Source organism: Rhipicephalus sanguineus, chromosome 8 (genome assembly GCF_013339695.2).
Source record: "Rhipicephalus sanguineus isolate Rsan-2018 chromosome 8, BIME_Rsan_1.4, whole genome shotgun sequence".
Lineage (NCBI taxonomy): Eukaryota > Metazoa > Arthropoda > Arachnida > Ixodida > Ixodidae > Rhipicephalus > Rhipicephalus sanguineus.
The window spans coordinates 47,356,715-47,369,664 of record NC_051183.1 but is presented as its reverse complement, the minus strand read 5'-3'; the positions used below and the strand labels follow the sequence as shown (position 1 = coordinate 47,369,664).

Here is a 12,950-nt window from a genome sequence, read left to right as displayed (position 1 = left end):
CAAACTGGCAAAAGCTTTTTTCCCGAGACATATGAAAAATAACGATTTTCTTGCGGTAACGAAATAGTTAAGGTTACACATATCATTTTCCTTTCCATTGCTCTCTGCGTCGTCTTCAACCTGTCATAGTGGCGTTGTGTATAAAATTCAATTTCATGTGAAAGTACTACTTAGGCTAGAATAGCAGATGTCTGAACAGGCGTGTGCATGACAAAAAGAATAAATTGTATAACGCTGTAATAGGCAGACAACTTGCCGCCCGCTGCAACAAAAAAAAGAGATATGAACTGGCGTCACAGTGTGATCCTATTTTCAATAAACCTGCGTATCATCATTTCAATAGGATAAGTAGGGAAATCGTAGGAAAGAAGATGACTTTGAGGGCGTGTGTTTCTTTGTTAGACAAAATATTATTTAGAACTAACAGAAAATTATGCCAAGGAAAGTATAGGAGATGTTATGTGTAATAATTGGGATATAAATGCGAAGAAAATCAAGTGGACGAAAAGGTAACTTGCCGCCGGCAAAGACCCAACCTGCGACCTTCGAATAACGCGTCCAGTGCTGTACCACTGAGCTACGGCGGCGGTCATCCCCCCGTCCACTTTCTAGGGTATATATGTGCATATAAACCTAGGAGTGTTAGTCAGCGCCGATCGCAGCCATGGCGGCAAGTGTGGAACACTCTTTTTCTGCCTTTTGGCGTCACGTAGCACGTGATCTTTTGACGAGCTGACAGCTGACCAATAATCACTCGCATACTACCTGAAGGCATCAAGTCTGCCAGAACGAGACCCTTCCTATGAATGAAAGAAAGATAGCTTTAAGGGCTCGTTTTTCTTTGTTAGACACAATAATATCCCAATTATTACAAATAACATCTCCTATGCTTTTCTTGGCATTATTGTCTGTTAGTTCTCATTAATATTGTGTCTAACAAAGAAAAACGAGCCCTTAAAGCCATCTTTTTCCTTCATTCATAGAAAGGGTCTCGTTCTGGCAGACTTGATGCCTCAGTGTGTACGTGTTGACAACATCCTATCTTCTTTCTTAACACTTAAAAATGGAGTGCCGAAGTGGAGTGTTTTGGGTCCACTATTATTTCACCTGTATAATAATTACTTAGTAAATATAGATCCTACGGTTCATTTCTTTATATATGCGGATGATAGCACCATACTCTTTACTGGAAAGGACGCAAACGAACTAATTATCAGATGCAATGCATTGCTAATGAAACTATCTGAATTGGTCACTTTTAAATGTGATCAGAATTAGCCCCACCAAAACCAAAGCCATTCTTTCTAGAGCCGGAAATAAACCTTTTTCGTCGGAGCTTTCAATCACCTGTTAGGTCAAAATATAGAACTAGTTAATGAGCATAAAATCCTTGGAGTAATATTTTGATGTCATTTGAGTTGGGATGCTCATTTTAATCACCTTCGGAACAAGTTTTCTGCTGTGGCCGGTGTACTATCTCGCTGTAGAGCTTTCATGGCGATTAAAGCCAAGCTATAAATTTATCACGCATTGTTGACCTCACAATTTAATTATTGCAGTTTAGTATGGGTGGCCACAACGCGAAATAACATAAATAAAATAATTACATTGCAAAAGTCGCTTCTCCGGCACACTGCTAATATCGAACCCCGATCAACCACAGATACATCGTCACAAAAATACCAAATCATATGGGTAGATCCATACTACGATTACCGTGTTTTACAAGTATTTTATTTTGCAAGAAAAGAATATAGAAATTTTCTCACATCAATAGCGAGCTTGCAACACCTGTGCACTTCAGAGACCCTGAACCCTGGTTGTACTGCGCTTTCGCACCGAAAATAAGTTGCAATCCATTAAACACGATTTGCCAAAAATTCTAAATAATCATGTGAATGCTACTAATCTATCTCGCAAAGAATTGAAGATGTATTTCGTTAACATGTAAGCATATATATCAATGTATAACGATGCATATAAAATGACCATGTTTTCTTTTACTGCCTCACTATTTGCACAACAATGTCTGTCCCTTATTCAATGTTAAACATCCTGTCTTAAGCATGTATCTGAATGTCAAATTTACGTTTAAGCTTTGTACCTAAACGTTTACTGTTATCGCGCTGTCATGTACAACGCCTCCTAGGTCCAGCAAGCTGCTGACGGGAGCTTTTAGCCCCGGAGGACATTTCTAGTCTGCAACTAGAACAATAAAGGTTGAAGTATGCGAGGGATTATTGGTCAGCTATCAGCTCGTAAAAAGATCACGTGCTACGTGACGCCAAAAGGCAGAAAAATGGTGTTCCACACTCGCCGCCATGGCTGCGATTGGCGCTGACTAACACATGTAGGTTTAAATGCACATATATAGCCTATAAAGTAGAGGGGGGGGGGGATGACCGCCGCCGTAGCTCAGTGGCGGAGCATCGGACGCGTTATTCGAAGGTCGCAGGTTCGGTCTCTGCCGGCGGCCATGTATCTTTTCGTCCACTTTATTTTCTTGACATTTATATCCCAATTATTACAAATAACATCTATACTTTCCTTGGCATTATTGCCTGTTAGTTCTCAATAATATTGGGCCTAACAAAGAAAAACTAGCCCTTAAAGCCATCTTCTTTCCTTCATTCATAGCAAGGGTCTCGCTCTGGCAGACTTGATGCCTTCAGGTAGTATGCGAGGGATTATTGGTCCGCTGTCAGCTCTTAAGAAGATCACGTGCTGCGTGACGCCAAAAGGCAGAAAGGCACAATGCGTGGGATCTGCCGAATTTTTCGGCTGCATCCCCCGCTACTAAACCTTTAGCAATGTTCCACCTATGCAGTGGAAATCAGAGAAAGACTGCTAACCAATCAATCATTGCCGGCATTGCACCCCAGGAACTGACTAATCTATGCACAAATGCGACTCACATGCAACGCATATATGTTAACAGTGCTTCTCACTTCATGCACTTGTGTGAGTTGGTTCAGGTCTTCTTTGCAGAAGGACACTGCTAGGGGTATTAGCCCAACTGTTCCCGTATTGTTGATCACGTGGCTCATTTCAGCTTGATTTATCTAGGGTAGCATCACTCCTAATGTTCGAGCGAAAGAGTCACGTGGGCAGGAGCCCTACATCTTTCGGCAGATTGCGCATCTTCCCATCCGGTTGCACATCTGTAAATCTAAAAAATGCCACACATAAATAATTGACATTCATGCAACCGCACAGAATTCATACCAATAGGGGAATTGCGAGCTGGCCGCATTTGTATATCACTGGAATCCACATACAAACAGGAATACAATACAAACATACAAACATGGATAAACATACAAACATGCATGATGTCTGCATTCAAACATGATTTTTCTTCATGATGTCAAGTAAATGCTTGGAAGCTTAGTTACAAGGCAATACAGTGCATGTTACAATTGTATTTTCTTTCTCTCTTTTGCACTTTTACAAGTATTCAGCTTCTAATGAAAGCCATTCCCATCTGGGCATCACTGACCATTTGACAAGCTACAGAGCAGGCTCACAAATAGCTTATGGGTGTGCTCGACTTATATTATTGCATAATTAGTCCCAAAACGCTCACCCTAAAATTTAAGCCTCCAGATTCTTGACACTTCAAGCACGGTTCAGTTGAGCTACAGGCATTCAGGCACAATTAAATGAACTGAGTGGACAATTAGGCCGGGGAAAGCATGGAGGATGGTAATTCTTTGTTGTTGATTGTGGCGTACTAATTGTAATGTAATCTTAGTTGATTTCAAGTGGATGAAAAGTCACCCTGTCTGTCAGTGAGATCTGAACTAACTACCCTAGAATTATGCGTCCAATTCTCCACCAATTGAACTATGATGGAAGGCTCTTCCCCAGCCACTTCATTGGGTATTTCTGTGCATGCAAGTCTTGGGAGTGTAAGCTAGCGCTGCTCGTAGACCAGGTGGTGAGTGCATAACACTCTTTTTACCGGAAGGCATCGCATGATACATGATCTTTCCACGAAGCAGCAGCTTAACAATAAACCGTAAGGTTTATTACACAAACATAAGGCACTGAGTACACCGTGGCGAGGCCTTCGCCGTGAACGAACGAAATAATGGGTTCAGATCCCACCGACCAAAAGGAAGATTTTTCGTCCACTTCAATTCATTTCAGTTTACGTCACAATTGCACGCTACATCAAAGACATTGATTAACCTCCTGTATAAATTCCCTGGCCTTATTGTTTGTTGGATTTATTTGGATGTGCCCAACATATAAACGAGCCGCCCGGAAAGAATTCCCCGTTTTTCATGTATGCATATCGATATATACATCATTTGGATAGACCAGGGCAGGACGCTAATTTTTGCCGTCTGTTTACATGTTTTTTGTCGTTCAGTATCATGTGTACATAAAGTCTTGCTTATATACTGTCGGGAACATCCGAAATTCTGTAGTTTATATGTACTCTAGCATCTGTATAGTACCTGAAGTGAAATTACAGACTCTTGCACTCTTTTTCTTTCTTTAGAATATTGTTGCCACACTCAGAAATGAGGTGCTCCTTTTAAAAGCTATTTTGTCCCTATAAGTGCATGAGCTGTTGCTATCCACAGTCAAAACTCTATCTACGAAACACGATTTTACGAAATTTCCCAGGCTAACGAAGAAGTTTCAATTCTCCGGCAGGTAGTCATAGAGTTCAATGTTGTCATCTACCCGAATTAGCGAAAGTAGCATGGCAACTTGGCACCAAGTCCAATTTAGCAACGCTTTTCTTGTAATAAATGAGTGAAAACCAGTGATCTCTTTCGTATTTTGACGCAGATGAGTTTTTCTTCGAGCGTGTGCTCTAAAGCTATCATGGAAAATATTTGGCCGCTTTAGTCACGACCCTAGCTTTATTTTGATGCGGCTGCATGCAACGCCTATGCACATAATGCCTTCAGCAGCCGGTAGTGCTCTTACGTACCAGATGACGCCAGGGGCGGCAGCAGTGTATTGCCACTGTTAATGTTCCCACATGAGTCCATGGTAGTTCTTTTCATTATTTCGTGGTTCATGGGAGAGACGGCATTTATTGTCTCCTCATACCAGCCTTGCTTGGCCCGCTTGCACAATCATTGCATTCGTTGCTTTGCATAGCGGCAGCATTCTATAGCCTCACGGAATCGTCTACCTGGGTTGCATCTCCCGGATGTGGAACGTTTAGATCCGGGCTGCTCTCCTGAATTTTATACGTGCGCAGGCATGGGTTAGCAATAAAGCACTCTCATGGTAGCTTTTAGGAGTCAGTATGTTACAGTGTTAAATTTCGAAGAACCGAAAAAATCCCTTACTCCATTTTACAAAATAATTCGAGCGTGGTTAAGATTTCTTTATTGGAGTCTTAACTGTAAATAAAGCTAGAAGCGCACCCTATGTCTTTGAACATGCACAGTGAAAGTACTTCTCAAGTCCAGACAATGCTTTTTTAACTGTTGATGTATACTACAGAGTTAATTATGGCAATAGCTGCTCCATAGAGGCTTTATACACTTTTTGTGTGTATCTTTGAAACCCCCAAAGAGCTCAAACAAATTAAGTCCTGGTGGGTACTATTAGCACTCAGCAAGGCACAAATGTAGATGCTAAAAGGCAATCACCCTTCTGCTGAAATTGATGGTGACATTTTGAACTATATTTTCGTTCAGCTTCTCATTTTCCCTGCTCTCCTAGCACAGCTGTTAAAAACTTCAACTGCAGCAATCAATTGCGAAGACGCCCACAAACCCTGCCACAAGATTTGAATTTCATTTTGTTTACCGTAAGCAACCATTCTTAAACTACATTTTCGCTCAGCTGGTCATTTTGCCTGGTCTCCTAGCACAGCTGTTAAAAATTTCAACTGGAACAATAATTTGTGAAAATGCTCACAAATGCTACCACAACATTTGAATTTCCTTTTGTTTAACGTAAGCAACAACTTTAGCTTATTTTTTCGACTTGTACAGTACACTTACAATAGAAAGTCCAATATAATAGTTCGCTGAAATGTATGCCTGTGGGAATGGTCGAGAAGATGTTCTTTCCTAATTTCTTTTGAAAATGCCGCTGTTTTACTTTATGGCATGCAGTTGCTCTCATTTGCACGATTTCCTGCGTTTTCGGTGGCTGAAGAGTTTCTGCGTTGTCTAATGCATCTAGCACGTCCTGGTTAAGGTTATTCTAAAGAAGTTGAACCCTAGAAGCAAAATATGGTTCCAGGTCTGTGCTACTTCATGAGCTTTCGTTGGCACTTGGAAAGCACAAAGCGTTGCCTTAAATTACTTTTCGGGCCAACACAGACCACAGCAAAACCATATCTGGTATACAGAGTGTGAAATTACTGCGTGCTTTATAGGTAAAAGTGGCTACGTTTGAATACACTTGCCTGAAATCCACTCTCCATTGCATACTCTGAATGTGTGGGTGCCGCTGGCGGTGTTTTCCACTAAGCCGCTCAACGCTTTTTTGTCGACATCCATTCCATCTAGGAGATACACCTGCAAGCAGAAGAGTTCACATTTGTTATATTTTGTGCAGATATGAAATGCAAGTAATTTTCAGGCTTTGCAACAAGCGAGTGCTTGTCATAATCAGACTCGCTATGGAGCGGGGATGAGGTGCTTTTTTTAATCTTGCTTGAAAAGGGCTGTGTGTACAGAGATGAAAGTGCCAAGAAAACAATTTGCTCTGTAGACAAATGTTCTCGATCAAGTTTACTATTAGTTGCTTGGAATTCACGTGCCAAAAGACCGACATGATTGTGAAGCATGGCGTAATGAAAGGTTCTAGATAATTTAGGCCACCTGGGGTTCCGGCAGAGATTGAACCCGCATCTTTTCGATCAGCAGCCAAGTACCGTTACCCTAAGTTGTTGCCGCTACTCATCAAGTTTATTCTTACTCCCAGTAGGCCGAAGGTAGAATACATAAATAAAACTAACATAGGCAAAAAAGGCATTCCATAGGATTTATCACATCAGATGTTCAAGGCTCGTTAAGATGAGAAGCAGCGGCAACCTATGGCCATTCCAAACTACTTAGCCAGAATAAGGAGCTATACAAAGCAATAAGCGAGGTGTTTATACACTCGTAAGAGAAAATGCCAGGCTAAAAATATGGCAAGGAAAATGCAGTATGCCCTTCATAGTTTTCGACTGCAATAGAGGTACACTACGAGTCATGAGCGTTAGGTCAAAATATAGTTACCAATTTTAATTTCGTCATTGCGACACATATGAAATTTTAGTGCTTTCCGAGTGTTCAAAGCAACTCGAAGTAAAAAGAAACAAAGGTGGGAACACCCATTGGAAATTGTAGCTCACGCTGTCGTCTTGCCCTCTTTTCTGCCACTACCTTTGTTTCCTTTTACTCTGAGTTGCGCTAAACACTCAGAAGGTCATGGGATACCAACACGCCCAAACTGCTACTCTTGTCTGCCCGCTGCTTTGTTTTTGAGGGCATCAACGATGCCCACAACGGCATTCCTTCGATGGCCTTGTCGCGACTCCACATCTTCACAGTCGTCTGAAATAAGAGGTAGATGCATGGTGGCTTGTTTAAGAATGCAATAAAACTCTCTGGTTAACAAAAGACATAAATTAAAGCAACTCTAATTTGGTCCAACAAAAAATGGTAATACAAAGATCAATTCTGCAAAATCTGCAAGGCGGAGAATTAACGACGTGAGAATGAGACATCTAGCCAAATCATAGCAGCCTGCTACAATGGAGATCCATACAAGTTCCTTCAAGGTGAAACTTCATACCCGAGACAACTTTCTCCTGGTCTGGGACTCACACTCAGGAGCATCTCCTTTCTAAAGTAGACATACCACAACCTGAATTAAGTGGCTTGCAGGTGGCAGCATGAAGTTGCACTTATCAAAGAGCTTAAAGCAAAAACCGAAGGTCTGAGAAAGAAATTTTGCAGTAACTTATGTGCGAAAAGAAAGGCAGATTGCTTTGTTTCCCCTTGCGTTTGTACATCACCACCTTGAAAGTTTTTTCTCAACTGCGAAGCTTTCTTGTGGAGCAAGCCATATAGGTTTGCTTTGTATGGAATTTTTAAAGTTGCATGGATATCTCCTAGAGAATATGAGACTGGCCGCAAGTTGTACAATTGGGCGTGCACGTTAATTGCTATACAATAAAACAGGGAGAATGTTCAGGCATACGCTCATTCTATTTTACGAGGACTCTCACTCATATCTGTGTAGCTACTCTATCATTATGAATGGAAACACCAAAAGTGAACTGAACAAACCTTCAGTAAGATTGCACATTTAAAATTATTTTGCAATATAGTTAAAAGCAGAATCTACCTCTAAAGTGTTTGGCGCATAGAAGGAAATTGGTCGTTACTGTTCACAGTCTTCGGAGAATTATACTGTAGTACACAGCTATTTTTACAGCTGAAGACGAGTTTGATGTATTTTACCACGCTCACAACTGTCCATTCAGCCACATTCACCTTTACTCACTGATGTACAGAATTAATTTGCTGGCATATCCAACCCACTAGTGCACGTTAGACGCATTCAAAGAACTGATATCGGCGCACGCTCTTTAACCCCTGCTTCCGCTGTGGCACACTCTCTGTAGCAGGTGATCATGCACGTACCACCGTATTTACTAGAATGTAACGCAGTTTTTTCCCAAGATTTTTGCTACCTAAAGTGGACCCTCACTTACAATCGAATACCGAAATAACTATTATTTCTTCCTGGACGGAACGAAAAGCCGCCCCTCGCGTTACAATCGAGCAAATACGGTACATCTTTACTATCTCTGGCCAGAACAAAACATATATCACTTACACCGCGCGGCGACATAAAGCTTGTTCGTTAAAGGCGCGAAAGGAAATCGATATGTGATATCTGAAGATATGTGATCCGTGCCGGCTGGCGCGCTTCGCATCTTGTGCGCCTCATTTTCGCCAGCTTTGGAACTTATCAACGATGCCCCAACGAAAATAGTCGCGCTGTGATAACCGTAGCTCACGAGATAAATTTTTCACGAGATCGGCGACAGCGGTGGCGGGAGACGTAGAGGCTGCCCAACGGATAACCCTCTAAGCTTTATGCTAGCCCACTGTGCTTGACTATGCGTACTATGTACGTAATAAAACAACAGTTTAGCAACGACATCGCGATCTGCAATATACTTGATGAACTTTCTGCAAGAAAGTGACTAATATGGTCCGCGAAAATATCTCTTCTCCCTATATGCCCTAGTAGCGTGAGCAGCCGAACCGCCCGAATGTTTTTCGCAAGTGTAGCACGGATGTCATCTCTGATCGCGCTTTCGTGTGATATGTTTAGTAGATGTGAGATATACGCAAGCGCCAAATGAGCACTCCGACAATGCCGACACAAGTTCGTTCAACGACACACCATACACGACGCGAATCACCACAGCTAAACGAAGAAACGAGCACCGGCACGCAATTCGGCGACAAAGTTCGCAGGGTGACTACTCATGGAGCCTGACTGTACAGCATGCTCTGCGGTTCATCTACATGACCACAAAGAACAACGGCGGCTGAACGGCGGCTGGACGTCGTCAAACAGCTCACACGAGATTAGCCTGCAACGAGGATGCACGCCATAAAGAAAGGCATGCGCACGGGAACGGAGAGTGTCGGTTTTTTTGTGGATATACAACTCCCTGACCCCACAAAATTATCAAGTTATTGGAACTTACCATGCAATGCTTTGAGAAGGGGCCGTCGTGTCTGCCACAACGTCGATGCTGCAGGGCTGGACCTTGTTCTTGTAGCGAAAAAAGTGCGCGAAGATCGAAGGACGAAGCCGCCGCTGCTCGTCAAATCTGAAACTACTGTCGCAACAACGCGTGAGCAATATTGCGGAACCGTGTTCTTGAGCGCGAAGACGTAGTGCGGTCGCCGCGCGGATTCTGAACAAAGAAGTAGTGCGTTCGAAGTTTTAATGCTGCAACAGTGAATTCGCTGTGGTACTGGCCCTTGTAAATCGTAGAATACAAGCACACTCACCTCCAATCACAATAAATGTAACTACTTATCGTGCCCCTTAACAAAGTTCTGTTGGGAGATGGTTGGGAACCTTTGAGGCGCGCTACAGGATGCTGGAGTTACGGCGTTCGCGCGGCTTCGGTCCCGTAGCGCGCTCCTGCACATGTGCGGCTTTTGCTAACAGTGTAATGAAGAGCTCGATTTTTCCCATAGACGACACGTGGGCGCCTATTTTATGTATTAGATGCGAAGTATCTTAAGGCGGAGCTCAATCCGGTGGTGGTGGTGGTGGTGGCCGTGGTGGTGGTGGTGTGCGGCGTGACCACCCTTACTGCGCATGCGCATACCCTCTCCACACACCTCCTCTCCACACACCCTCTCCCCTTCCCCTCTCCACTTTCTCTCTCCCCTTCCCCTTCCCACTTCCCCTCTCCACTTTCCCTCCCCCTCTCCCTCCCCCCTCTCCACTTTCCCTCTCCACTTTCCCTCTCCCCTCCCCCTTTCCACTCTTCCACTGAAACGCGGGCTAGACATGCCGAAATTCTCTCCTGCGCAACGCCGCGATGAGCTCGAGCGCATGCGCGTCCCCTCCCCTTCTCCCTCCTCTCCTATGCTGCCGCCCTCTCGCCCGCCTGTCGACCGCGTTCCCCGCTCGCCCTGTGAGAATTAACGGCCGGGCTAGATGGAAGATACGACGCGCGTAGCGTCCCTCTTCGCGTTCCACGACGCGAGGTCGGTAGCATGCCCAACGAACGCCAACGAAACGCGATCGTGCAAGTGCTCCGGCTTCGCATCGCCCCATGGTCCCCTTTAGCGGGAGATGGTGTAATTTTTTTATGTCAGCTTTTTCCTTGTGCACTTTACGTTGTGCATTTATATGTGCTCGGGATATGCAATAAAACCTTAGGTGAAAGTCAGTTTTTCTCCTATCTTCTCCTTGTCCCGTGTTCGTTTTTTGAGCTATTGTTTATCTAGTACGACGTTCTATCCGGCCTGATGAGGCATGCCCCTGTGTTCAACTTGTTAGCCCATTATTCTAACGTTCAGACAACTGTTCTAGCCTTAGACTGCTAACCTCACATGGGCCATAAGCATAAACTTACCGTTGTCATTGACATGTCTATCTCTAGCGGCCGAGGAAAAGGGCTCTCCATAGTTAAAGTAGATTTCACATAACGCAGTCTGTAGTTGTTAATCATTGCATTAAAATGTCTCGGAAACATTTTAGCATTGTAGACCACACCTTTAAAATAGCTGAGGTAAGAAATTCTTTTAGGGAAGCGGTCACCTAAAATGGATGTTTCTTTCCAGACATGGAACGCTTACCCCTCACCTCGCAAGTGGATACGTCCATAACGTTTTCATGGCGTCGACCGAAATACAACTTCGATTACTACATAGTGGAAATCATGGAGGACAACATAGAGAAAAACGCAAGTGATAGGTCTCAGCGCCTGGGATCGTGCATCTTGTTCAACGGCCACTTCCCGAGACCAAACTGCCCAAGAGTACAAGCGTGCACCTACGTTAGCCTGAATGTGACGCCGGTTATCACCGGGCTAACAATAAGCCTTTTCCCGGTATCTCGTACGCCAAGCATTTTCGTTCCCGCTAAAGGTAATTAGTGCAGTCACATAGCCCTTCGCAATGCAGACTCGGATTACGAGCTTAAGCGATATCCTTTCTACTCACCTGCCGTTCAATTCGTAATGGCTGTCCGCGCTTACTCGAGTGGCTGCGCTCAACCAATTTTCCATTTCGCCGCCTGCACCTCAAAATAGGACACTATGCTGAGTTTCACTTGCGGTGCCACTGGGAACCCGCCGGTTTTGCTAATGGGCACATGCGTATCCTGGCCAGGAGCCCGGTAGTACATAGGTTGCCATATTGAAACAAAACCCCAGAATGGCCTGTGCAGGGTTGTGCAGGGTGCACTTTTGGTAAACTATAGTAGTGAAGCGATTGCGTTGTTGCAGTATGCAGAGAATCGCTGCCGTCGTGTACCTACAGGTAAAGGCAAAGCTTGTACAAGCGCGCTTCTGGTCACGTGTGCAGCAGATCAAGCAATGAAATCGCTTGCAAGACATCTGGCAGTCAGTAAAATCAACTTCACCTTTTGGCACCTTTTTTTGGGACATTCTCTTATTCTACTCGCGATAAAGCAGACAATAGTAAACTTGCTTAGCAGTGTCAGTAATGGCTGGGTACTTGCAACAGATGTGTAGTGCCTTTGAAGAAACTACAGATACTGCGAACAGACTTGACCGCCCTATCTGCGCCTGCAATTTTTGAAAGTACACTGCCACATTTAAAAAAAAAAGTTTTTTAAACGCCGCTAATTGGTAGTCGAGGGCCCCGTGGACTCTTGTTCCAAATATTATGACACTGAATACGACAGGGACTTGATAATAATTATTAAAAGACAGGCAAAAAGCACTGGCTCTTATCTTCCCAAATTGCGTCATCTATGGGGCCTACTACGTCAATGAAGGCAGGGATAAGGCCATTAGCTCATATGACGAACGCGAGAACACGCTCAAGGTTCTGATGCGCATTGACGCAGCTTCACGTTTCTTGTCTTCTGCCCGCGTGTCGCTCTCGGTGCACTTGTCGAAACGAAACAAGAGGAATAAAGCGTGCGATGAATTCCTTTAACTCCGCTTGTACTTGATTGATTCTAAAATGTTTTTGCGAAGGTAGATTATTTAGGAAGCCAACTTCGATAGTCATGGAATTCCACGATAACTTGAAGTAGAATTTCAGGGCCCTCTTTAGCGTACTGTCACTGATGAGAAAAATATTATCATTTGAAAATGCGGCGAGGCTTTCGTTTAGTCGAAATATTTATCTTTAGATTTCATCTAAGTTAAAACAGCGATTTCCTAGATTTAGGAATTACCGGGGGTGATGGCCATGTATTAGAAGCGCCTCGCTCGCGTATATGACGAATAAGTG

The 12,950-nt window shown here is 43.7% G+C and overlaps 1 protein-coding gene across 1 annotated transcript in view; it reads left to right on the top strand.

Moving 5' to 3' along the window:
* LOC119401824 (uncharacterized) overlaps positions 1-12,950 on the top strand; it is a 39,689-nt gene that overhangs the window by 7,580 nt on the left and 19,159 nt on the right. Inside the window, exon 3 of the mRNA XM_037668812.2 lies at positions 11,307-11,612. Coding sequence (XP_037524740.1) covers positions 11,307-11,612 — 306 coding nt within the window. The remainder of the gene's footprint in view (positions 1-11,306; positions 11,613-12,950) is intronic.